The sequence below is a fragment of the Heterodontus francisci genome, chromosome 38 (assembly GCF_036365525.1).
Source record: "Heterodontus francisci isolate sHetFra1 chromosome 38, sHetFra1.hap1, whole genome shotgun sequence".
In the NCBI taxonomy this organism is placed as follows: domain Eukaryota; kingdom Metazoa; phylum Chordata; class Chondrichthyes; order Heterodontiformes; family Heterodontidae; genus Heterodontus; species Heterodontus francisci.
This window is the reverse complement of record NC_090408.1, coordinates 25,278,884-25,304,917: the sequence shown is the minus strand read 5'-3', so window position 1 is coordinate 25,304,917 and position 26,034 is coordinate 25,278,884. Positions and strand designations below refer to the sequence as shown.

General features: G+C 41.1%; 1 protein-coding gene across 22 annotated transcripts in view; it reads right to left on the bottom strand.

The window, feature by feature from the left end:
- tcf12 (transcription factor 12) overlaps positions 1–26,034 on the bottom strand; it is a 455,542-nt gene that overhangs the window by 5,213 nt on the left and 424,295 nt on the right. For 17 of the 22 annotated variants that reach the window (XM_068017858.1, XM_068017857.1, XM_068017856.1 and 14 more), the window contains 3 exons: positions 11,430–11,544; positions 11,137–11,299; positions 10,795–11,024 (listed from right to left, as the gene is read on the bottom strand). In XM_068017858.1, coding sequence (XP_067873959.1) covers positions 10,795–11,024; positions 11,137–11,299; positions 11,430–11,544 — 508 coding nt within the window. Of the gene's footprint in view, positions 1–4,195; positions 4,811–10,794; positions 11,025–11,136; positions 11,300–11,429; positions 11,545–26,034 lie in introns of those variants that run through there. The other 5 variants (XM_068017864.1, XM_068017860.1, XM_068017870.1 and 2 more) reach the window with 5 other exon arrangements.

Here is a 26,034-nt window from a genome sequence, read left to right as displayed (position 1 = left end):
CTGGACTTGTGTAAGAGCAACGAGCTGCCGGGTGATATATATATGACAGGGTTCGCCCTCCCGGCTTGCTGCATCCGCATATGTATGGGCTGCCCAAGGCACACAAAAGTGATGTCCCTCTCTGCCTTATCTATGACTGGTTCTCCATAACATGAGTTGGCCAAATGGTTGGGCAAATTGTTACAACCAGTTTTGAGCAGGTTCTCCACATATATGGTGAAGGATTCCTTCACATATGTGAAAACCATACAGACCATTGATAGCAATGCCACGTCCATGTGCTCATTTGACATTGCTAGCCTATTCACCAATGTACCACGTCAGGAAGCTATTAGATATTTGCGCTGCAGCAAGTAACATTCACGCCACGCAAGTGCCAGGCAATGACCATCTCCAACAAGAGAAAATCTAACCATCTCCCCTTGACATTCAACGGCATTACCATCACTGAATCCCCCACTATCAACATCCTAGGGGTTACCATTGACCAGAAACTGAACTGGAGTAGCCATATAAATACCGTGGCTACAAGAGCAGGTCAGAGGCTAGGAATCCTGAGGTGAGTAACTCACCTCCTGACTCCCCAAAGCCTGTCCACTATCTACAAGGTACAAGTCAGGAGTGTGATGGAATACTCTCCACTTGCCTGGATGGGTGCAGCTCCAACAACACTCAAGAAGCTCGACACCATCCAGGACAAAGCAGCCCACTTGATTGGCATCCCATCCACAAACATTCACTCCCTCCACCACTGACGCACAGTGGCAGCAGTGTGTACCATCTACAAGATGCACTGCAGCAATGCACCAAGGCTCCTTAGACAGCACCTTCCAAACCCACGACCTCTACCAACAAGAAGGACAAGGGCAGCAAATACATGGGAACACCACCACCTGCAAGTTCCCCAAGTCACACACCATCCTGACTTGGAACTATATCGCCGCTCCTTCATTGTCGCTGGGTCAAAATCCTGGAACTCCCTTCCTAACAGCACTGTGGGTGTACCTACCCCAAATGGACTGCAGCAGTTCAAGAAGGCAGCTCACCACCACCTTCTCAAGGGCAATTAGGGATGGGCAATAAATGCTGGCATAGCCAGTGATGCCCACATCCCATGAATGAATTTTAAAAAAACTATATCATGGCGATCTAAACATGCCACCATTGCGTGAATCAGTATTCACTGAACTTATGAACTCGGGAACTCGGCAACTCGCGCAGTTGAGTTCAGTTTTAACGACACCATGCATGTCCAATTAGATGGTGTTGCCATGGGATCCCCTCTAGGCCCAGCTCTCGCAAACAACTTTGTTGGGTTCCATGAGAAACATTTCTTTGAGGGATTGATACCTAAGCTCCTACATGTCTTACATGTCTTAATGGGCTCCATCTTGTGCTCAAATTCACCTTTGAAATGGAGCAGTCAAATGAGCTCCCTTTCCTGACGTACTAGTTGAGAAATCTCTAAGGGGTTCTCTACCATGGTCTACCGCAAGCCCACCTTCACTGGTCAATACACGCATTGGAATTCTTACAGTTCCACGCGCTATCGGCAACCTCGTAAATAAGGTTCGAGACATTTTCTCACCATGCAAGCTTGATGCTGAAATAGGGCGAATCAAAGGCATCCTGCGTGACAATAGTTACCCCGATCAGATCATCTTTCACTGTACATCGCGCAAACTTATGAACAGGCCCAAGGTCATCATTTTCGGCCATGAGAAGTGCCCTATCTCATATTACTCTCAAAGGGTAATGTATCCCAAAAATTTGAGCAACACATGAAGCTAGCTGTTTCACACTGCTACTATGCAGTGGCAGCATGTGCGGTGTTCGTCACTAACAGGATGCTGCTGTCAAGCCAAAAAGACATTCTGCCTATTACACAAATGAGTAATGTGATCTATGAATTCCAGTGCCAGCCATATGCCCCAAAGACTGGCGGATCATATCAAACAACATGTCCCTTTCGCTGTTCGCGAGAGGCAAGGTACAGATGTACCCAATCAGCCTGTGCTTGCAAAACTCAAAACAGAGTGTCCAACATGAGAAGTGATTCGCGATTGGACAACATTTGCTAAATAATCCTCAGTGTGCTAAGAATTACGCTGACAACTAATTTAAGATTGTCAGTAGGGCTCACAGTGTGGTGCATTTGTGCATACTGGAAGCTACATATATTAATACATAGGGCCCTGTTCTATGCAGACAGAAAGAACATGTACACACATTGTGCCAAAGTGACAGCCATTTGCTGGTTCACTCCTCAGGGCAATGCCTTGATCTATCAGAGTCAAGCTGCTTACTTTAAATTTCAAACTAAGCTTGGCAGTTAACTGTCAGTCACCATAAACTGGTGCATTCTCCATGGTCAGAGTCCACTTGCCAACCAATCAGCACTCTCTTCTCATATAGTATATAGGGCAGCATAGTGGCGCAGTGGTTAGCACCGCAGCCTCACATCTCCAGCAACCCGGGTTCAATTCTGAGTACTGCCTGTGCGGAGTTTGCAAGTTCTCCCTGTGACTGCGTGGGTTTTCACCGGGTGCTCCGGTTTCCTCCCACAGCCAAAGACTTGCAGGTTGATAGGTCAATTGCCATTATAAATTGCCCCTAGTATCGGTAGGTGGAAGGGGAATTGTGGGGATGTGGTAGGAATATGGGATTAATGGTAATTAGTATAAATGGGTGGTTGATGGTCGGCACAGACTCGGTGGGCCGAAGGGCCTGTCTCAGTGCTGTATCTCTAAAATAAAATAAAAATAAAAAATAAAAATAGTATAAATTTGTTGCTTCCCTTACATTGGTATTCTTGTGAATTGTCCTGATGAGTGCAAGATAAAAAGCTTCGACAGAATGTCTCTTTTCAGCAATAGACGTGAATAATAATTCATAGTTGGGATGCATGGAGATTCAAGTGCATTAGGTCACTAACATGATCTAAACGTCAAATGCATTATGTGTATGAAAAAAACTCTTTTTGTCCCGGGATAAATTATGTGGTTGACAGATGAGTGAGTTTTAAACTCACTCAACAAAGCACATTTTGTTGGCCACGTGGCTCAGACAACTTACCATATGCTTCTGAAACATGTACTTTACTGTAATTGGGCAGCAGCACAAAAACACCTTGAAAGGCACCCTTAAATTAACTAGCATCCCCACCAATACCGAAGAAGCCATAGCAATGGAAAGACCACAATGGTACACTGTGTCTCATTTTGAAGGCCTGCGAGAGTTGAGCAGACAAGAAAACTACAAACAGTCGCAATAATCAACGAATTTCAAACAAGTGACTTACTGCTGTGACCACTGTAAGGCGGCTAGAGGTTCTGTCTTGAGCTGATTAGCGAGCAAAGGATCTACAGCAGGACCAGAGAAAGCGATGATCCAGCATTGTCAGCCATGGCTCAGTTGGCAGCACTTTCATGTCTGAGTTAGAAGGTTGAGAGCTAAAGTCGCACTCGAGACTTGAGCGCAAAAATCTAGGCTGACAGCCCAGTGTAGTACTGAGGGAGTGTTGCATTTCTGGAGGTGCCATCTTTCTGATGAGACAATAAACCAAGGCCTCGTCTGCTCTCTCAAATGGACATAAAACATCCTAAAAGCACTATCTCGAAGAAAAGCAGGAGAGTTATTCTGACTAATATTTATCCTTGAACCACAAACACACAAAAAGGATTTTCTGGTCATTATCACATTGCTGTTTGTGGGGCCTGGCTGTATGCAAATTGGCTGCCGCGGTTCTTACATTATGATAGTGACTGCATTATAAAAGTAATTTGGTGGCTGTGAAGTGCTTTGGGATGTCCCAAGAAGCTATATAAATGTAAATCTTTTAGTCCTCAATATGAGGGACCAGCATGATGCCACAATTGAATTACAAGAACTAAACAGCTCTGTTGGTCTTTATTTCAGAGGATGTTGTCATGACCAAGGTAGGAGGAGTGCACTAGTTCCACTCCTCCACAGGTCACAACATCTATTTAAATGTTTACCCAGTTAATGATACAGCCAATCATACACTCTATTTTTATCCCAGAATAAAACACACCAACCAAGTTTCTTTAATAAACAACAAAATTATCAGTTTATTATAAAACAAGATTTATCCATTAATGATGCAAAGCATTAACATACAGTTTGAAATATGAATGTAAACAGATATTCCCTACTAGATACCCAGCACACACACACACTGGTAAGATAAAAAAAAAGAACTTTTCTCTGCAGGGATTCACTTGTCAAAAGAAAATACTTTGGCCAAATACTTGTTAATTCTTGAAGGAAAAGGAGAAGATATGGGATGATCAGTTGTCCCTTTATCCTGGCTTCCCAAATATGCGTAGACTGCTGTCACTGTGATCTTTCTGGAGCAGTTCTTTTCAGGCGGCGTTGAGAATTAATCTGGCAGGCTTTCCAGGAGAAATGTGTCATCGGGGGTTTCAACTATCACATTGGATTCACAGGGATTTTCAGAGAGGTGGAGAAAATATGAACTGGTCTTCTCTTTCAGCAGGCTGGCCTCCAACTGCCTTCAAAACAGTCCAGATCCCAACAGCAAGTCAAAACCTCCTGACAACCATAAACGGTGACATTTCACTTCTCTGTAAACAACTCTGCTGGTCACCAAGGTTCCAGTTGTTTATTTAGCTTAAGGCATGTGACATCAGGAAAGGTTGTTTTTAAACACAAAGCTCAAGTATCTTCCCAGTGACCTTTGCCTCCATGGAATCTTTTCAGTTTTCCAAATGAACCAATGTCCATAATTGTTAACACAAGTCCTCAAAACATTTTAAGAACGGAGCACCTTTATAGAAAAACAGTATATAATGAATACATAAAATTATTGTCCCAGGATTGACAGGAAGCTCTTTTTCAAGATACAGTCCAGAACAGGAAAATGATCCTAATTAGCATAAGCAATCCTCACACTTCAACACCCTATTCTGTACCTCACATTTGCAGGATATAGGAAAACATGGGGTAGCAACATGAAAATTGTTAACATTATCTTTCCTCACAAGCCTAGTCTCATCAACTGATCAGAAAGCAGCATTAATAATGGCTCGGATGGTGGTTTACAATGACCCATGGATATGAGCAGCTCCTACAAGAAATTATAGAAGTCTGTAGCTTTTAAATACTTAATTGCTGGAACCTTTGAAAAGCTGTTTAAGTATATCAGATAATACTATAAAAATATACAGCTCTGCAGATTACACTAAATGATTTAAGCATATTCAGATATGAAATTCTGTAATTTTATTTCACAATTTAGCTCAGGGGCAAAAATCTGCCAAAAAACCTTACCCTAAAAGGAAATGTGTATTTTTTTTTTAAAAAAAAGTTTTATTCTGCTTGACAAATTTATTAACCACAGGGCTTTAGGATTAAGTTCCAATTCTTTGTCACAATGTAAAATTTATAAGAGTAAACAAAATTAGGTGCGTTACTGTTTACACTGAGACCAGTTGATCATGGCAGTATCACTGAAATTATAATAGTGTTTCAGAAGTCAGTGTAGGCCCAAAACAGGATAATTAGAAAACATAAAATAACAGCAAAATACTACGGATGCTGGAACTCTGAAATCAGCAGGTCAGGCAGCATCTGTGTAAAGAGAAACAGAGTTAAGGTTTCAGGTCTGTGACCCTTCATCAGAACTAGCATCAGTTAGAAATGTAACAGTCTTTGAATAAGTGAGGGGCGGGGGGGGGGGGGGGGGGGGGTGGAAGGGGAAGAAGAACAAGGAGGAAGGACTGTGATAGGATGGAGGAGGGACAGATTAAGTGACAAGAGATGTCATGGAACAGAATGCAAATGGAGCGCTAAATAGTTGTAGCGAAAGACAAAGTGAATCCAGAGACAGTGCTAAAGGCAGAATAATGAACAGCTCTGTAAAAAAGCAAAAACGTGAAAAATAAGTTTAAGACTAGCAGATGGTTAAAAAATAAAGAAAATATATATAAATATAAGAAAAACAAAAAGAAAAAATGGGGCTCATGGTCTGAAATGATTGACCTCAAATTGAGTCCAGAAGGCCTAATCGGAAGTGAGGTGCTGTTCCTTGAACTTGCGTTGATGTTCGCTGGAACACTGCAGCAGGCAGAGGACAGAAATGTGGACATGAGAACAAGGTGGTGAATTAAAATGGAACGCAACCGGAAGCTCAGAATCATGCTTGCAGATCGAGCAGAGGTATTCTGCAAAACAGTCACCCAATCTGCGTTTGGTCTCCCCAATGTAAAGAAGAATGCATTGTGAGCAGCGTATATAGTGCACTAAATTGAAAGTAGTACAAGTAAATCACTGCTTCACCTGGAAGGAGTGTTTGGGGCCTTGGATGGTGAGGAAAAAGGAGGTAAAAGGGCAGGTACCACACCTCCTGCGATTGCATGGGAAGGTGCCAAACATCAAGCCACTGTCTCCAGGACTGATACTGACCTCAGCTCCTTTGGAGGTCTTCCCTCTACAGCTTCCCACCTCACAGTCTCGCAACCCCTAACAGCCCGATTCTATCTTCTTCCCAAAATTGACAAACAGGACTGTCCCGGTAGACCCATTGTTTCAGCCTGTTCCTGCCCCACTGAACTTATTTCCTCTTATCGATTCTATTTTTTCTTCCTCGTCCTGTCTCTTCCCACCTACATCCGTGACTCTTCTGACGCCCTACTTCATTACAACAGTTTCCAGTTTCCTGACCTTAAATGCCTCCTCTTTACTATGGATGCCCAATTTCTCGAGGCCTCCATCCCCCACCAAGATGGCCTAAAGACTCTCCGTTTCTTCCTTGAACAGAGGCCCAACCAGTCCTCATCCACCACCACACTACTCCGCCTGGCTGAACTTGTTCTCACATTGAACAACTTCTCATTCAACTCCACTCACTTCCTTCAAATAAAAGGTGTTGCTTTGGGTACCCATATGGATCCTAGTTATGCCTGTCTTTCTGTGGGGTATGTCAAACATTCCTTGTTCCAGTCCTACTCAGGCCCCCTTCCCCAACTCATTTTTCGGTACATTGACGATTTTATTGGTGCCGCTTCCTGCTCTCGCTCCGAACTGGAAAACTTCATCAACTTAGTTTCCAATTTCCACCCTTCTCTCACTTTCACACGGTCTATTCCTGACACTTCCCTTCCCCAACTTCTCTACCCATCTCTGGGGATAGGCTATCCATTAGTGATTATTATAAGCCCACCGACTCCCATAGCTACCTTGACTACACTTCCTCACACCCTGCCTCCTGTAAGGAATCCATCCCATTCTCCCAGTTTCTCAGTCTCCGACGCATCAGTTCTGATGATGCAACGTTCCACAACAGCGCCTCTTATATTTCTTCCTTTCTCCTCAACTGAGGATTCCCCCACACTGTGGTTGACAGGGCCCTTGACCGTGTCCGACCCATTTCCCACACTTCTGCCCTCACCCATTCCTGTCCCTCCCAGAACTGCGACAAGGTTCTCCTTGTCCTCACTTTCCACCCCACCAGCCTCCACATCCAAAGGATCATCCTCTGCCATTTCTGCCACCTGCAGCATGAAGCCACCAAACACATCTTCCCCTCCCCTCCGCATTCCGAAGGGACCGTTCCCTCCTTGACACCTTGGTCCACTCCATCACCCCTGACACCTCGCACCCTTCTCATGGCACCTTCCCTGCCCTTTTACCTCCTCTCTCCTCACCATCCAAGGCTCCAAACACTCCTTCCAGGTGAAGCAGCGATTTACTTGTACTTCTTTCAATTTAGTATACTGTATTCGCTGCTCACAGTGGGGAGACCAGACACAGATTGGGTGAACGCTTTGTAGAACACCTCCGCTTGGTCTGCAAGCATGATCCCGAGCTTCTGTTTGCTTGCCATTTTAATTCACCACCTTGCTCTCATACCCACATTTCTGTCCTCTGCCTGCTGCAGCGTTCCAGCGAACATCAACGCAAGCTCAAGGAACTGCACCTCATCTTCCGATTAGGCACTCTACAGCCTTCTGGATTCAATATTGAGTTCAATAATTTCAGACCATGAGCCCCATGATTTTTTGTTTATTTTTTTATATATTTTTTTTATTATTTAATTTTTTAACCATGTGCTAGTCTTAAACTTATTTTTCATGTTTTTGCTTTCATACAGACCTGTTCATTATTCTGCCATTAGCATTCGCTCTGGACTCATGCTTTGTCTTTCGCTACAACTATTTAGCGCTCCATTTCCATTCTGTTTCATGACATCTGTCATTTAATCTCTTCCCTCCTCCATCCTATCACAGTCCATCCTTCTTGTTCTTCTTTGCCCACCCCCCTTTCACTTGCTCAAAAACTGTTACATTTCTAATTTTTGCTAGTTCTGATGAAGGGTCACAGACCTGAAACATTAACTCTTTCTCTCTACACAGATGCTGCCAGACCTGCTGAGTATTTCCAGCACTTTCTGTTCTCATTAAAACACATCACCTTTTGGTTAAGTTATTCCTACCCGAATCATTCATGCCAATATGGGGCCAGTTAACACATGACAGTATGATCTCTGGCAGCGTCATGGCCAAAACCCATTTCCATCTACCATCTGCCATGAAAAAATAGATTAAATTTTTCTCTATGCAAAAACAACCTGCTAAAGAAACTGACCATGGAAGGGAAAAAAAACATACGAATACATTTTTACTCGGTTCCCAAGTGGAGTCTCGTTCAATGGGCAATCAATAGCAGAACCAGGCACGGGTGATTGCATGCCTGCTTTCTAGTACTCCTGACTCCAGTCATTAGTGATTGGAGGCTGTAAATTGAACACTCCAATTTCCACATTTAATTTGCCCATCTTGTGCTCCTGAGCGGGATTATGTATCTATCTGTGCAGACTGGAAGCATTGAACTAGGTTGCACTGTTAGGTCTGAATAGAGTCAGTCACAACTATAGCCAGATGTGGACCCACCCTCCCTAAACAAGGGCTGACTGCAAATACAAGTCTAATAACAGGTTACCAACAATAGCAAATTCAGCAGAATCCACTTACCTCTTTCTCCCAATGTTCTATAATCCCACTCCTCCTCTGCCCCCCATTTCCCTCTTGCTGGGCTTGGCATTGCACTGCCATCAGCAGCCCTCTCGGCTATCCTCCATGTAAGCCTGATGGAAAGTGTCATCACTCTATTCATAAATGAATGGTCCTACAGCTAACCATTAATTCTGCCCACATGCGCAATCCTTTAAGTAATATTCTTTCAGTATTCATCAGGAAAAGGATCACTGGTTGATTTTGCCTCTTTTTTCCTGCTAAGGCAAACCGATTTTCAAATAGACCATCCTTGTATTCGCTGTTTCCACAAACTACCTTGAACATGGGGCGGCTACCACCACCCCAACTTCCTGTGTTTGTACTCTTGTAAGCTGGTCTATAACCCAAGTGCTTTTTTCTAAACTTAACCTCATCTTGTTAAAAGGAAAAAAAAAGACTTGCATTTATATAGTACCTTTCATACCCTCAGGTAGAGAGAGTTTTACAAGCATTGTACTTTTTGAAGTATCGTCACTGTTATAATACAGGAAATGCAGCAGCCAATTTTCACACAGCAAGCTTCCAAAATAGCAATATGATAATGGTCAGATAATCTGTTTTATGGATGTTGCTTGAAGACTAAATATTTGCTAAGATACTGGGGATAACCCTTGATCCTGCTGTTTGAAACAGTGCCAGGGGATCTTTTACTTCCACCCTCAGTACGACTTAGGATGTCAACCTGGATTTTGCACTCATGTCTCTGGAGTGGGACTTGGAACCCACACCCTCTAACTCAGACAAGAGTGCTATCAACTGAGCCACGATTGACACAGTGGTATGAATAGGGTTACTAAAGAATTGCGAAATTAAAAGTAAAATCACTATGCAAGAGTAAACACAATGCCAAGGTCAGGAATGGGTGGCAGTGGGGACACACTGCAGAAGTACAAGCCCATTAAAGGGCAACAGCAGCTGTATTTTTAAGGTACAAAGGAATCAAAAGTAAGGCTCTTGTGGTAACCGAGGACCTGAGCTCCAAGTTAGCTCAAAACATTCAGCGTTGTTGACTAACTTGGTATCTGTGTACATTGAGTCAGCTTATGTCATCTGGCATCTCAAACAGATAGTGGAACCAGGAAAATGCATTTGTGATTCTAGCATTTTTAGAGTAAGTAGATAGGATTTTAATGTAAACATTAGGGCTCAGCTTCTTCACTGCAGCATATTTTACAGCATTGGTAATAACCAGAACTTTGGTAGGGGCAGTGGAGTTGTGGAATAGTTGGGAGAAGGTGTATTAATTTCAAACTAAGCAACTGCGCAGTAACAAGTTCGCCCCTCCAACTTTCTGATCAGTGCTTGTTCCTTCCCGCCAGAATGTGTGCAATACGGTTCTACAGGAATTAGTTGCCCTCTGGTCCCTTTCTCAAAGACATTCTATATGCGAGTCTCCTGCCCACTGGAGAAGTTGATAGTGATCCCAATCCTGTCTGTACCCAAGTTCCAAACATGCAAACTTCCAGTGGGCATTGCTGGAAGGAAATCTGGAGTGGGAACCTGGGCACTAGAGTTAACTGTAGTGATCATACTGCCAGGCCAGCTGAAGCAGATTAAGACTGAACTTGGGATCTTCCTGGAATGTAGGCAATAGCTGTTCACTTCCTGAAGCAACTGAGTTGCCAGGGAAGACTGTCAATACAACTTTAAAGGCAAAGACCTGTCAGATAATGCTGGTTGACATCTATTAAAAGACTATAAGCCACAATTGTAAGTAGCCAACCTCAAGCCTACTGACCTCGGACTTGTTGTTCCAAGTTAAGGATGACGGTAACTGCCTGATGAAGAATAAGTAGTTTGGTTTGGGGTTTTTCACTCTTCAAGTGAAGTTGACACATTCGTCCTAGCTCTTTAAATGCTTCATTGATGTCTCTTACACGAAGACGCTCTCTGGCATTATTTGCCATTCTCCTTCCGCGCTCTCTTTCTGCTTTTTGCTCAGGGTTTAGGTCCTCGTCTTCATGATTACTGTGCAGGAAAGTAAGTACATAATGCTAAATTGCAGTTAAGGCAAATTATATAAGATATTCTACTGAAACCAGGATCAATACCTCATATAAACATTTCAACATGGACTCACCATGACCTTCCTCTAGACTGCATCTTTAGATCTTTTTTAGATCCTTCATCATCTGATCTCTTGTCTTCGGATGAGAAGGAATCATTTGTGTTCTCATCTTTCTCTTCTGTTTTGACTTCTGCTGGACGCAAAGCAGAAGACGGACTTTGTAAACCTGATAGTCCTGTGCAAAATTATAAGCACTCTGAGGTCAAACACTATTTCGAATAACAAAGTATATAATTTATTTAGGGGGATTTAGAGTTCATATTCAATAAAATGTCACTTTGAATTAGATATCTATAAAGAGATACCTCTGTAGTTATCCTGTGCTTGGTGATTTAATTCTGCACTTGAAGGAGGGACTGTATTGGGGAGGATCGAATGGTTGCTATGGAGACTGACAGATTCATCCCGATGAGAACCAACCTACAAAAGATGACAATTTATTCTACTATTGCCTATGATTAAACTATCATCCAGCTAATTTAAACATAAAAATGTAAAAGAGGACTATTACTCTGTTGCTTCAATATAATTTAATAATTAATTTATGTGCAAGTCTGTAAAACTGAATTTGTGCCTAATGAGGACACAAATTTATATAATTATCCGTGGAATATATTGAAGTAGGCTCTACTATACCATGCAATATTGTGAAGCACAAAACAGTGACAGTTTTCAGATTTATGAAATAAACGCACAAATACAAATTTTCTACTGATATTAAAGAATATCAAAGTGCTACAAGTGTTTTCCTCCAATTAATGTTCTACTTTCCCCAAGTTAAACCCCAATTTCCACAGTTTTCTCCTCAGACTGGACTGCAGTCCACAAATATTTCCAACTACGTACAATGCAGTTTGAAAGTTTGAGCAGTGTGCAAAGGACTCCACTCTAGCCAACACAAATGAAACTCAGCCCTAAGGATAAATGTAGGTCAAGAACGGGATTTTGAATTGGGTCTCAAATTTGGGAGTCCAACACATTCAAACTGCAAGTATTGAGGTGTCCAAGTATTTCATGTAATCGGAAAGTAAGCTCTGAAAAAGCTAATGCATAACTGCTCCAGTCAAAATGAGTACTGAGAAACTGATTTACTAAGAATATTATGTATTTAAGCAAAATACCAATGTTGCTTTGATACAGTGCGATCCATTTTAAAACACTATTACACGTTCAAATTATTTCCACAGAGCATCTTAAAAACTGAAACTCCTTTTTAATCTGCTTGGAATGTTTGAATGGCATACTAACAGTTACAACATGCAAGGGAAAACCCATAGAAAAACAAAATCATAAAGGTTAGGATTACACTACATACAGCAGAAAAGCCATGTTATGCGATAGGAAAGTTAAAACGCAATTTTACCATTTTTAATTTATAAATTTAACAACTTATATTTATATAGCACCTTTAACACAATAAAATGTTCCAAGGCATTTCACAGGAGCATTATAAAGCAAATATGACACCGAGACACATAGGGAGTTGTCAGGTCAGATGACCAAAAGCTTGGTCAAAGAGGTAGGTGTTGAGTGTCAAAGCTATTTACAATCTATGTTAATGACTTAGATGAAGAGACAGAGAGCAATGTATCCAAGTTTGCTGACAATACAAAGCTAGGTGGGATGTAACCCGTGAGGACGACACAAAAAGGCTGCAAAGAGATATAGACAGCTTAAGTGAATGAACAATAAGGTAAGTAAGATGAAGCAAAAAGTGCGAAAGTGAGGTTATTCACTTTGGCACTAAGAATCGAAAAGCAGAACTTTTAAAAAAAAAGGCATAAATAAAACTAGTAAACGTTTATGTTCAGAGGGACTTGGATATATCTATACAAGGGACACAAATGCATGCAGGTACAGCAAGCAATTAGGAAGCCAAATGGCATGTTGGCTTTTACTGCAATAGGATTGGAGTACAAGAATAAAGAGGTTTTGCTACAACTGTACAGAGGCCACACCTGGAGTACTGCAGAGAGTTTTGGTCTCCAAATTTAAGGAAGGGTATACTTGCATTGGAGGTGGTACAGCAACAGTTCACGAGATTAGTTCTTGAGAGGAGAGGCTGAATAAATTGGGCCTACACTTTCGAGAGTTTAGAAGAATGAGGGGTGATCTAATTAAAACATACAAGATTCTGAAGGGACTTGAAAGGGTAAACACTAAGAGGTCGCTTCCCCTGGCTGAGGAATCTAGAATACAGGGGCACAGTCTCAGGATAAAGCGATGAGGAGAATGTTTTTCACTCAAAGGGTTGTAAATCTTTGGAATTCTCTACCTCAGAGGATACTTCATCATTGAGTATGATTAAGCCCAAGACAGATTTTTGGTGTCTCAGGGAATCAAGGGATATGGGGAGTGGGCAGGAAAGTGGAATTGAGGCTGAGGATCAGCCATGATCATACTGACTAGTGGAGCAGGCTTTATGGTCTACTCCTGCTCCAGTTTCTTATGTTCTAAAGGAGGAAAGCCAGGTAAAGAAGCAGAAAGGCGTAGGGAGAGAATTCCAGAGCTTAGGACAACCAGTGGTGGAACAATTAAAATCAGAAATGCTCAAGAGGTCAGAATTAGATGAGCACATTATCTCAGAGGGCTGTGCAGTGTGAGATTATAGAGATAGGGAGGGGTGAGGCCATGGAGGGGTTTGAAAACAAGGATGAGAAATTTAAAAAAGACATTTCACCAGGTAATGTAGGTCAGCGAGCATAGGGGTGATAGGTGAACGGGAAAATTTTCAGCAAAGGTTTGGATGACCTCAAATTTCTGGAGGGTAGTATGTGGGAGACCAGTTAGTGCGCATTGGAAAAGTCAAGTCTAGAGGTAACAAAGGTATCAATGAGGGTTTCAGCAGCAGATGAGCTGAGACAGGGGCAAAGTTGGGCAACTTTACGGAGATGGAAATAGGCGGACTTAGCAATGGTCGGAAATTCATCTCGGGGGCAAACATGACACCAAGGTTGCGAATAGACTGGTTTAATTGCAAACTGTTGCCAGGGAGGGGGATGTATTCGGTAGCGAGGGACCAGAGTTTGGAGCAGGGACTGAAAACAGTGGCTTCAGTCTTCCCAATATTTAATTGGAGGGAATTTCTGCTCATCTAGTACTGGATGTCTGATAAGCAGTCAGAAAATTTAGTAACAGTGGATGTTTAACAATGGATTGTTTACTCCTTTTGCTATATGGGACGCCCTCGTGACTTGTGTAGTTACTGTATTAAAGTACTTTGTGTTTGTTTCTTAATTCATAGAAAATCACAGCCATGATTTATTCAGACCCATTATTAGCTGTGGTAGTTCCAATCAGACTTTCCCCACTATGCTGAGCAGGGAGATTCCACGGTAGTTGTTGCAGTCACCGCGGTCACCTTTGTTTTTATAGAGGGTGATGATGTTGGCATCGCGCATGTCCTGGGGTACTGCTCCCTCGTCCCAGCACAGGCATAGCATAGTGGGGAAAGTCTTTGCTCCAGTCGCTCTGAACAGGCTCCAGAAGCTGGCCGAGCGCGTCTACCCTGAGGCACAGTGTGGCTTTCGTGCAGAGAGATCGACTATTGACATGCTGTTCTCCCTTCGTCAGATACAGGAGAAATGCCGTGAACAACAGATGCCCCTCTACATTGCTTTCATTGATCTCACCAAAGCCTTTGACCTCGTCAGCAGACGTGGTCTCTTCAGACTACTAGAAAAGATCGGATGTCCACCAAAGCTACTAAGTATCATCACCTCATTCCATGACAATATGAAAGGCACAATTCAACATGGTGGCTCCTCATCAGAGCCCTTTCCTATCCTGAGTGGTGTGAAACAGGGCTGTGTTCTCGCACCCACACTTTTTGGGATTTTCTTCTCCCTGCTGCTTTCACATGCGTTCAAATCCTCTGAAGAAGGAATTTTCCTCCACACAAGATCAGGGGGGCAGGTTGTTCAACCTTGCCCGTCTAAGAGCGAAGTCCAAAGTACGGAAAGTCCTCATCAGAGAACTCCTCTTTGCTGACGATGCTGCTTTAACATCTCACACTGAAGAATGCCTGCAGAGTCTCATCGACAGGTTTGCGTCTGCCTGCAATGAATTTGGCCTAACCATCAGCCTCAAGAAAACGAACATCATGGGGCAGGATGTCAGAAATGCTCCATCCATCAATATTGGCGACCACGCTCTGGAAGTGGTTCAAGAGTTCACCTACCTAGGCTCAACTATCACCAGTAACCTGTCTCTAGATGCAGAAATCAACAAGCGCATGGGTAAGGCTTCCACTGCTATGTTCAGACTGGCCAAGAGAGTGTGGGAAAATGGCGCACTGACACGGAACACAAAAGTCCGAGTGTATCAGGCCTGTGTCCTCAGTACCTTGCTCTACGGCAGCGAGGCCTGGACAACGATTGCCAGCCAAGAGCGACGTCTCAATTCATTCCATCTTCGCTGCCTTCGGAGAATACTTGGCATCAGGTGGCAGGACTATATCTCCAACACAGAAGTCCTTGAAGCGGCCAACATCCCCAGCTTATACACACTACTGAGTCAGCGGCGCTTGAGATGGCTTGGCCATGTGAGCCGCATGGAAGATGGCAGGATCCCCAAAGACACATTGTACAGCGAGCTCGCCACTGGTATCAGACCCACCGGCCGTCCATGTCTCCGTTATAAAGACGTCTGCAAACGCGACATGAAATCGTGTGACATTGATCACAAGTCGTGGGAGTCAGTTGCCAGCATTCGCCAGAGCTGGCGGGCAGCCATAAAGACAGGGCTAAATTGTGGCGAGTCGAAGAGACTTAGTAGTTGGCAGGAAAAAAGACAGAGGCGCAAGGGGAGAGCCAACTGTGCAACAGCCCCAACAAACAAATTTCTCTGCAGCACCTGTGGAAGAGCCTGTCACTCCAGTATTGGCCTTTATAGCCACTCCAGGCGCTGCTTCACAAACCACTGACCACCTCCAGGCGCGTATCCATTGTCTCTCGAGATAAGGAGGCCCAAAAGAAAAAGAAGAGTTCCAATCAGGGCAGCTAAAACCAGGAAAACAAATCATTGAACACATAAAAAAAGACTGCCTGAGACCTTTGATTAAGAGTTCTGAAGATTCAGTTCAATAAAAGTTTATGTATTTGGGTTCAGGTAAGTGAACATCATTCCTTTGGGGAAATAAAAAACAGAAGAAAATGGACAATCAACAATATGGCAAAGGCCCAAATCTCACAACTTATGGAATTTTAGAATCTTCTGGTGCCATATTGAATACATTGGACTGAAAGCATTGGTGTTGGAGTAAATGAATATTCACTTTTAAAAGAGATTCTGCCCAGAGGGAAAAGAAAATACAAGTATATTTCACAAATCATCCCAAAGATGTAGCAATAGTTAACATGGATGAGGAATGATTTGCACCTTAAGATACTGAAAACCCGATGCAGTCCAACAAAATGTGGAGGATAAAACAACTGAAATCTGCTTCCATCAAAACAGGAGCATAGTGTGCATCTTATCTCAGAAAAGCTATCCGCACAATCAAGTATCTTTCTAAAATTACAAGTTTAAGGAAGCAAAAAACTCTCGAAAGAGGATACCATTAGAGTTACAGTCATGAGCAGGTCCTTCGGCCCACCGAGTCTGTACTGACCATCAACCACACATTTATATTAATCCTACATTAATCCCATATTCCCTACCACATCCCCACCTTCCCTCAATTCTTCTACCACCTACCTACACTAGGGCCAATTTACCTATCAACCTACAAGTCTTTGGCTGTGGGAGGAAACCGGAGCACCCGGCGGAAACCCACGTGGTCACAGGGAGAACTTGCAAACTCTGCACAGGCAGTACCCAGAACCGAACCAGTGTCGCTGGAGCTGAGAGACTGCGGTACTAACCACTGTGCCACTGTGCCGCCCTTAGTTATGAAACAATTTTTCATAAATAGCTTGTCTTTCCATAGCACTCTACATGTAGGAAGACATGCAAGAGCCTTTGCATTTAAAAAGGGATAACCTGGAAGTGGTTTAATAAAAACAAAGTTTAGGGGAGGGAACCAAGGGCACAGGAAAAGGGAAGGCACTGAAGGAAATTTTTAAAAGCAGGAAAAGAGAAGGAAACCGGGCAAGCTTAAGCTCTGTACAAATAATCACTAGGATTGTCAACGCTCTAGGATTGTTCTGGAGTCTAAAGGAATTGAAAATTAACCTCCAGGTCATTGCTGTGAGCAACCCAGAAACACTTCCCTTTATTAGTTATAAAAATATTGAAGATGTGAGTGGGGAAGCTCTTTCACTAAGTCTAGATTAATCCAATTGGGTAACAAAGAGCTTGTTTGCTTTCCAATTGGCCATGAGAAGGCAGTAAGCCTGGAGAATGGACCAGGGCAAGAGTGTGAGGGCAGGGTGCTATGAGGCAGGAGGTTGTGTGATGAAACCTCTAGGAATAACTCAACCAGAGTTAGAAATCTTACCACTCATGATAGAGCCAGAGGAGTGGAGGGTGCATACAAAAATACAGGCAGGCGGAGATATCTGGGACAGGAAGCTGGCGTCAAGGTCAAGCAGCATGCCACACAGTTCTGCACTTTGACTCAGCCCAATGTGGCAGCTGGGGATTCTGATGCAGTCAAGCTCAAGGTATATTGTAGCTGGCAGGAGCCAAAAAAAAAATCAGATTTGGTTTTGACAACATTAAGCTAAAGGAAATGAAGACACTTATCTGATCTTTATTAAACATACAATTTACATAATGCACAGTGGAATCTCTATTATCTGTCATAATGAATAATGGAAATTGGAACATAATCACTTCCCAAATCTTCATCTTGTATGATACTGTAATTCCCTAGATACAGGAATTAAATACAGTACAAATCTGAATATTTAATTTAATCTTTGAGCTGCAAAGTTCCATGTGAGACAGGATGAGAATGGCATTAATGGGCTTTACAATGAAGTGCATCTTGCAGAAGGCTTTATCCCATGAAGATTTTTTTTTAGCAGATAATGGAGGGTCCACTGTATTTATTCAAAGGAGAGCTAAATGTATTAAAAATAGCTACTGAGCCATTACTAACTCACCTAAGATAATTACACCATTTTATTTTACTCATTTTGAGCTATCTCACCAAATGAATCCACCTTTGAGAGGTTTTCATCACAAATATAATTAAATGGCATAGTCTTTCATCAGAGATCTCATCAAAGAAAGGTACCACAGTATTTTTAAATACACCCCAATTAAAAATAATGTTTTTTAGAAACAGTAACTGGTCATTACACAATGTATGTACCTCATTACAAGCACTTAGCAATTTTTTTTCTTTCAACTCTTTTATTAGTTGAGAATCAAAACTGTCAAGATGAGCAAGGCCTCCCTAATTAAATATTTTCATTTCCTACAGTCACACAATGTGGAATTCTCTCCTCCTCCCCCCTCAATCCTTCTATCTAAAGGACATTACACAACCCTGTGTTTTCAGGAAATGCAACCTCACACCTATTGAAAGTTATAAACGCAATATCCAATGCCCGTGGTCAATATGAATTGCAAAATACATGAGCCATTATCAGAGTGATGTGTCATATAAAATAACTAACCGTTTGCACAAACTGTTTGTATCATAATAATGGCACAGAATAGTTAGGAAAACCGGCAAAGCATAAATGAGAAGCACCAGTACTGCAACTGAGTTTCTGGAGTGAGACACCATAGGGACTGAGTTCCAATTGAGAATCTAACCCTTCTATTTAAGAAGGGTGGGAGACAGAAAACAGCTAACTATAGGCCAGTCAGTTTGACGTCTGTGGTGTGGAAGGTGTTAGAATCAATCATTAAGGAAGCTATAGCTGGGCACTTAGAAAAGCTCAAGGTAATCGGGAATAGTCAGCATGGTTTTGTGAAAGGGAAATCATGTTTAACCAATTTATTGGAGTTGTTTGAAGGAGTAACATGCACTGTGGGTAAAGGGGAGCCCAGTGACGTACTGCACTTGGATGTCCAGAAGGCATTTGAGACAGGGTGCCACATAAAAGGTTACTGCATAAAGTAGGAGCTCAAGGTGTAGGGCGTAACATATTAGCATGGACAGAAGATTGGCTGGCTGGCAGAAAACAGAGAGTATGCACAAATGGGTCCTTTTCTGATTGTCTATGACGAGTGGAGTCCTACATGTGCTGGGACCTCAACTTTTTACAATTTATATCAATGACTTAGATGAGGGGAGCGATGGCTTGCAGATGACACAAAGATAGGTAGGAAAGTATGTTGTGAAGAGGATAGGAGGAGGTTGCAGACTGATATAGATAGGTTAAGTAGGCAAAAATCTGGCAGATGGGAATATAATGTGGGGAAATGTGAAGTTGTTCACTTTGACAGGAATAAAAAAGCTGAGTATTATTTAAATGGGGAACAACTGCAGAATTCCGGGGTGCAGAGGGATCTAGGTGTTCTAGTGCACAAGTCACAAAAAGCTAGTATGCAGGTACAGCAAGTCATAAAGGTGGCTAATGGAATGCTATCCTTTATTACGAGAGAAAGTGAAACTAAAAGCAAGGATGTTATGCTTCAGTTATACAGGGCACTGGTGAGACCACATCTCGAATACTGTGTGCAGTTTTAGTCTCCTTATTTTTGGAAGGATGTAAGTGCATTGGAGGAAGTTCAAGGGAGGTTTACTAGATTGATACCTGGAATGAGTGGGTTGTCTTATGAGGAAAGATTAGACAGACTGGGCTTATTTTCCTTGGAGTTTAGAAGAGTGAAGAGAGACTTGATTGAAGTATATAAGATCCTGAACGGTCTTGACAAGGTGGATGTGGAAAGCATGTTTCCTCTTGTGGGTGAGTCCAGAACTAGGGGTCGCCCTTTTAGGACAGAGGAGAAATTTTTTCTCTCAGAGGGTTGTGCGACTTTGGAACACTCTGCCTCAGAAGGTAGCGGAGGCAGGGTCGTTGAATATTTTTAAGGCGGGTAGATTCTTGTCAGGCAAGGAAATCACAGGTTATCGGGGGTAGATGGGGGTGTGGAATTCGGGACATTAACAGATCAGCCAAGATCTTATTCAATGGCGGAGCAGGTGTGAGGAGCTGAATGGCCTACTTCTGCTCCTAATTGGTATGTTCGTATCTCAATTGGATTAACATTCCAGGAAGGCTTATTACATACTAATATCTTTTAAAAATTGAGAAAGTTTACACATTTCTATATTGGACTATGAAATAATTTTCAGACCATTTCCCTAGAATATAACACACCCAACCATCAATGCTTCTGGCACTGTACTACGGTCAAAAACAAACTATTTAGAATGTCAATGATCTACCACCAGAGTACAAATCTCTAAATTCTTCCACCACAGCATCAAAAAACAAATTCTGCCCTTTCTTGAAAGCTCTCCTTGCTCCAGCATTGGGTTCCAGCAAGCCTCTGGATCTCGACCAAATGGCTGTTCTTTATGAGCAAGCTCAGGCAAGTATCAGCAATAGTTGACTTAAGAGTCATTGTGGCTGAACTGATCCAGAACACCCCTCATAAAGCACACATGCACATATTCCAGTAAGGTCATGAGCAGGAAACCCTAGTTAAATTTCCCCTCCTAGCCTGGAGACACCAAGACCAAATCTGGGATCAAACCATGGACTTTTCATGGTCTATGACTGCATTGCACCACACAACTCAGAGCTTTGGGAACAGGCAAGGAGATGGTCAAGAAACCTATCAATTTAAATCTCATCTATCTGAAGCATTAATCTGGATGCCAAACCCCAAAGCTGCTTTTGGACATATATACACATACAATATATATTAAAACTTAATAGGCCAATCTCAAAGGATATTTAATTAAAATCATCTGTGCTCACATATGAGAGATACAACTAAGGTAGCATCAATATGATCAGCCAGTGTTAATTTTGGCTGATGTAGAATATTTGTGATGATACATTTATTGACATTTTCTGGCTCCAAGGATCAACAGTATTTATAAGTAACTAGAAGGATATCACTCTTTTAGCGATGGAGCTAAACTGAACTGAATATCCATGAAGTTAATTCACCTTCCACAACACCAATAAAAAGGTAATTATATTCAAATCCTAATCAACAGCTTGAAGAAAAAAATTGTGAACATAGTGTGTGTGTGTGTATGTATCAGTGCAGATTCAATTTGCTCACTCCCACTGAATCTCAATCCCTATTTCTGTATGAAATTCTTTTCCAACCCACTCATGTAAATGTTGGGTAGCTTGCTCTCAAAGGACATTAAACTCAATTAGTGAAGTCATCCGATTACTTCAGGTAACGTTGCACCATTTCTGATGAAGTAGCAGTTTTTGCAAAAGAAATCTAGTGCAGTAAATTTCAGTTTCTTTGCACTAGGCTTTCCCACAATATGAAACTTTGAATGAGGGTTTAAACTTTACACAAGAGGTGTTTCTTTTTATTTTGCTATGGCTTATAAAAACATGACAACAGACTTTCTAGGTGGTGTATAATGATGAGATATTTTAAGGTTGCATTTACATAGCACCTAGCAAAACAAGGTAGTTTCAGCTCAGGTTCCAGCCAGAAAAACTCTTGCTTACATTGTTCATGGGCTGCCTGGCCGAATCTTTAACTGCCCTGCTTATAAAAAGAACAGAATTTTCTTTTCATCGGCTTCTTGAAAGATGAATTAACTTTGTGGATATCTTGCACACAGAGCTCTTGTCCAATTGTTACAACAATCCTGGTTGAAGTCATTCCTTTCATGACTCATCTTTCCTCTAATGACCGAAGACTGATGCTTATTTCAGTCATCTAGGTGACAATGACATCATGAAAGCATTACAGTTAAAGTAAACCTGTTGCCTGTGACATAGGCAATGAATCATGAGGCTGTGCCAACAGGTTTTGTATTTGATTTGTTCATTGATCCCAACTTAATTGTTAGTAGGAAAGAGAATCAAAGCAGTCTAAATATGTGCCAGATCAATAAACAATAAACATTCACAGTAATTAGGAAGATTTAAAAAAAATACCAAGAACAAACATAGATATTGTGATTTGTAGCCTTTAACCCCAAGTTGTTGATCATGATGCTGTATTCTCAAGACCAACGTTTTTCCTGTTCTTTGGCAGTCCCATCTCCTTTGATGTGAAAAATTACAACAACTCACAGCAATGTTCAGATCTTTGCAAAACAATTTCTGTCAGCCAATCAAATCACAATTCATCCCCTCCCCAACAATGCTCTTACCTCCAAGATAGAGAATGGAACAGAGAAACTGAAAAGACAAGTAAACTATTTTAAACATAATTTTAAAAAAGAAAATTAAAATAGATTGTTAGGAAGATAAAAATAGGGAAACGGAGGGAAAAACAGAAGGAAAAAGATATTAGAGCAGGAGTAAAAAGTTTTAATTCAATCTGTTTAGTTTAACATTTAGGGTTGATATTACAATAATAAAGATACCAAATGTGACCAATAGCAAGTTTCAGCACATTCAAATCACAAGAAAGTCTCCAAAGCTTTATTACCATCTCCAAGAACAGCTTGTACTTTTACATTTTGTTTACAGCAAGCCAGTCTAGTTCAAAATACAACAGCACCAGGAGATTCAGATCAAGTGTTCATTATGAGTCATAAATATGTTCCCATATGAATATTTCTATCTTGTTTTATCATGTGGCTATGTTTTGCAGTCAATTCAATGAGATCAAATGAATTTACAACTAGGTGACAACGATTTTAGCATGGACTTGTGGGGTTTTTGAAACCATGCTTTGGAAAAACTTCCTGCTGGTTGTATATATAATTATATCCATTAAATTAGGCAGATCACTGGATTGTCACCCTTGGATACAGCATCTGTGAAGCATAGCCCTATTGTTTTTGAAATCGTTGGTGAGTGACAGCAACATGATCTGGGTACAACACCTCAGTGGCGTCTTACATCCTAGGTCTGAATTTCAAAAAAGGTACGAGATGTACCTGAGGGACCATGCTCCCAGGTTAGCAGTACTTCAGAGGTTATCATGGTAGGGGTCAGAGATTTCAAAGCAAGACAAAACCCCATATATAAATTATGTCATGAAAGCTGATCCAGACCTAGTTAAGACCTAGACGAAGTTAATGAAAGTATGAATCAAGAACTATTTTTAGATTAAGCAGGTACAAGTGAAGTTCTGTAAACTGCTGTAGGCTGGTTATGCTATTTTTAGTAAAACTGTTCCCTTGTTTATAGTCTAAACCACAGTTGACAGAGCTTGATTTACTACTTTACAAAGTCTAGGAGATCATGGTAAGTCTCAGGTCATATCCAGTAACCTCAGTACAGTACAAGGTTTGTTAAACTGCTAGACAATACAATACCCTGTACTGTGTGCAAGATTGCATGTTGACTTGTAGTGTGTCAGAGCTTGCTTGTGGGAGCTCAGCACATGCAAAAACCTGGGAAAGATCCAGAAGAGAGAGCATTTATGTTTTCTGTAGTTTTATTGCTGTAGCATTGGAAGGGGCTACAGAGGAATTCATCATTGCAGTATATGAGCTGAAAGTGCATCAACCTGCTGGGTTGCACCAGTGAAGGGCATGGGAATTAAATCAATATCCTAGCATAGAACATATTTCAAGTATTAAATACCTTAATACTGCCTGTACCAAATATTTTCACACATCAAGTACAACTAAGAAAGATCAGTAATATTTTAATAGCTGTAGCAAGGATCATAACGTTATCAGTAATGCAGCTACCTGATGCTCTTCAGAAAATTTCTCCCACTGTTACATGACAACATAATGATCAATTAACAAGTTTGGTGTGATGAAGCCAATATTAAAAGAATGCAACCGGCTGAAAATGTAGAAAGAGTTATTGGCCATTTGGGCTTTTATTTCAATTTCTTTTTGTTTAGCAAAAGGAGAGCAAATATCATTGTATTAGAGAAAATTGAGAAAGAAGTTAAAAATGAAAGTCCATTAGACAGATTTGTATGCAATTTAATAAAAGCAAAATACTGCGGATGCTGGAAATCTGAAATAAAAACAAGAAATGCTGGAAATACTCAGCAGGTCTGGCAGCATCTGTGGAGAGAGAAGCAGAGTTAACGTTTCGGGTCAGTGACCCTTTTCGGAATTCTGAAGGGTCACTGACCTGAAACGTTAACTCTGCTTACCTCTCCACAGATGCTGCCAGACCTGCTGAGTATTTCCAGCATTTCTTGTTTTTATTTGTATGCAATTTGTTGGCCTTTATGAACTACAAACCACATCAAGGGTAAATTACTGTATTATACTACGATAGAGATTGTAACTGCTATCTACTATAGAGAACTTAGTCTATTAAACCAGAAGTGACAACAATAAAGCAATTTACCTAATATTTCTAATTGTAGATTTTTTAGTGGTTTTTATTGACTTGGGAGGTCAGTAATAATGAATCCTACAATTAATCTTTAATGTGTGCTTATTAAAACTAGCCATAGTGTTGCCTCAAAGGAATGACTAGTATGATTCAATAAATCCTGTCAAATACCTACGCCAATCGGAATAGAAAGTTTCCTGTAAAGACCATATATTATCTACTGAGGTATACTTCGTAGAAGGATCAGTTAAGCAAATGTGAAAAATTAAATAGAAAGTTGGCTCGGAATTTCATAAAGTATGATGAAAAAATACTTAATACAAAAATACTTTTATTAGCGTTTAGAAACGTAATGCAAAAGTTGAAGTTGCCAACCAACACCACACCAAACTGAACACGAGGTGGCGCTTCAGCATCAAATTATAACCAGTCACTGTTCAATACAAGATTAGAATATCAAGACATCTACGTGATTAATTTCTACCGTAGCACTTCAATTCCTTTGTAGTGTTAGACATTAAAATTGTCAAATTATACCAAACAAAATGTTTTGCATTCCTCTGTTTATTAAATAACAAATTTTAAACTGAAAAATAAACTGGAACTTTCCTCCTCACCCATGAATATTTCTTGCCTCAAAAACAGGCAACACTTTAGAATTCTCATCATTAAGTTGCTGGCTGTACAGCTTTAAGTTGCATGCACTTGATGAAACAAAAAGGATGACCTTTTTCTTGCAATTGTGAGGCTTGTCAACCAAACTCAAGGCTTCAACTGACACAGCTGAGAGTTCTCCCACATCCCCGTACCTATCTCACCCTGCTCAAATAACTAGAAAACCAGAATGATTCAGTATGGACTAGGAACTGATCTTAGGATTTTGCAACAATTAAAATGTGCAAATAAAAGTGTTAATAAAATATGGCTATTTTCAGAATATTGCATGAACCACAACTGCACTTGATGTTTACATGCTAATAAACAAAAGCCCATAAAAAATTGACTCAGCCTTTTGCAGCAACGCGACTCAACTGCACGATACTTCAAAAAAAAAGTGCATTTTAAATACTTGATAGTACTAGGTCAATTATCTGTATACAACAGAAAAAAAATTAACTTCCAGTTATCATAAATTCAAAATACAAAACTTTGTATATTCTTCAATCTGTCCAGGCCTACTTTTAAAAAATATTTGTAGCTTTCTTCTTGCCATAGCAGCTTACCATAAGATACTTCCCTCAAGCCTTAAGGACCTAGGTCAAGATAATATAGCTATGATATACAGCAAAAGGTACAATTCTGGCAGGGTGAGTCAACCAGACAAAGGAAGAGGATGTACAATCCTGGTTACTTTTGAAGCAGCAGTGTGAAAAAGCATGATAACGGTAGATCTGCCAAGTTATTGTAATAACCACTGTTGTGCAAAGTTGCAATTCACAGAAATTAGGTGAAGGGGGGAAAAATCCCATGAAGACAGCTGAAAACAAATATTAGAACATTTATGGCAAATTTGCCTGCTACAATATTTATAATAATGAAACCTATTTAAGCAGCAAGAATCGTACTTCCCCAATGGTTTCTGACATCAATTGCCTTG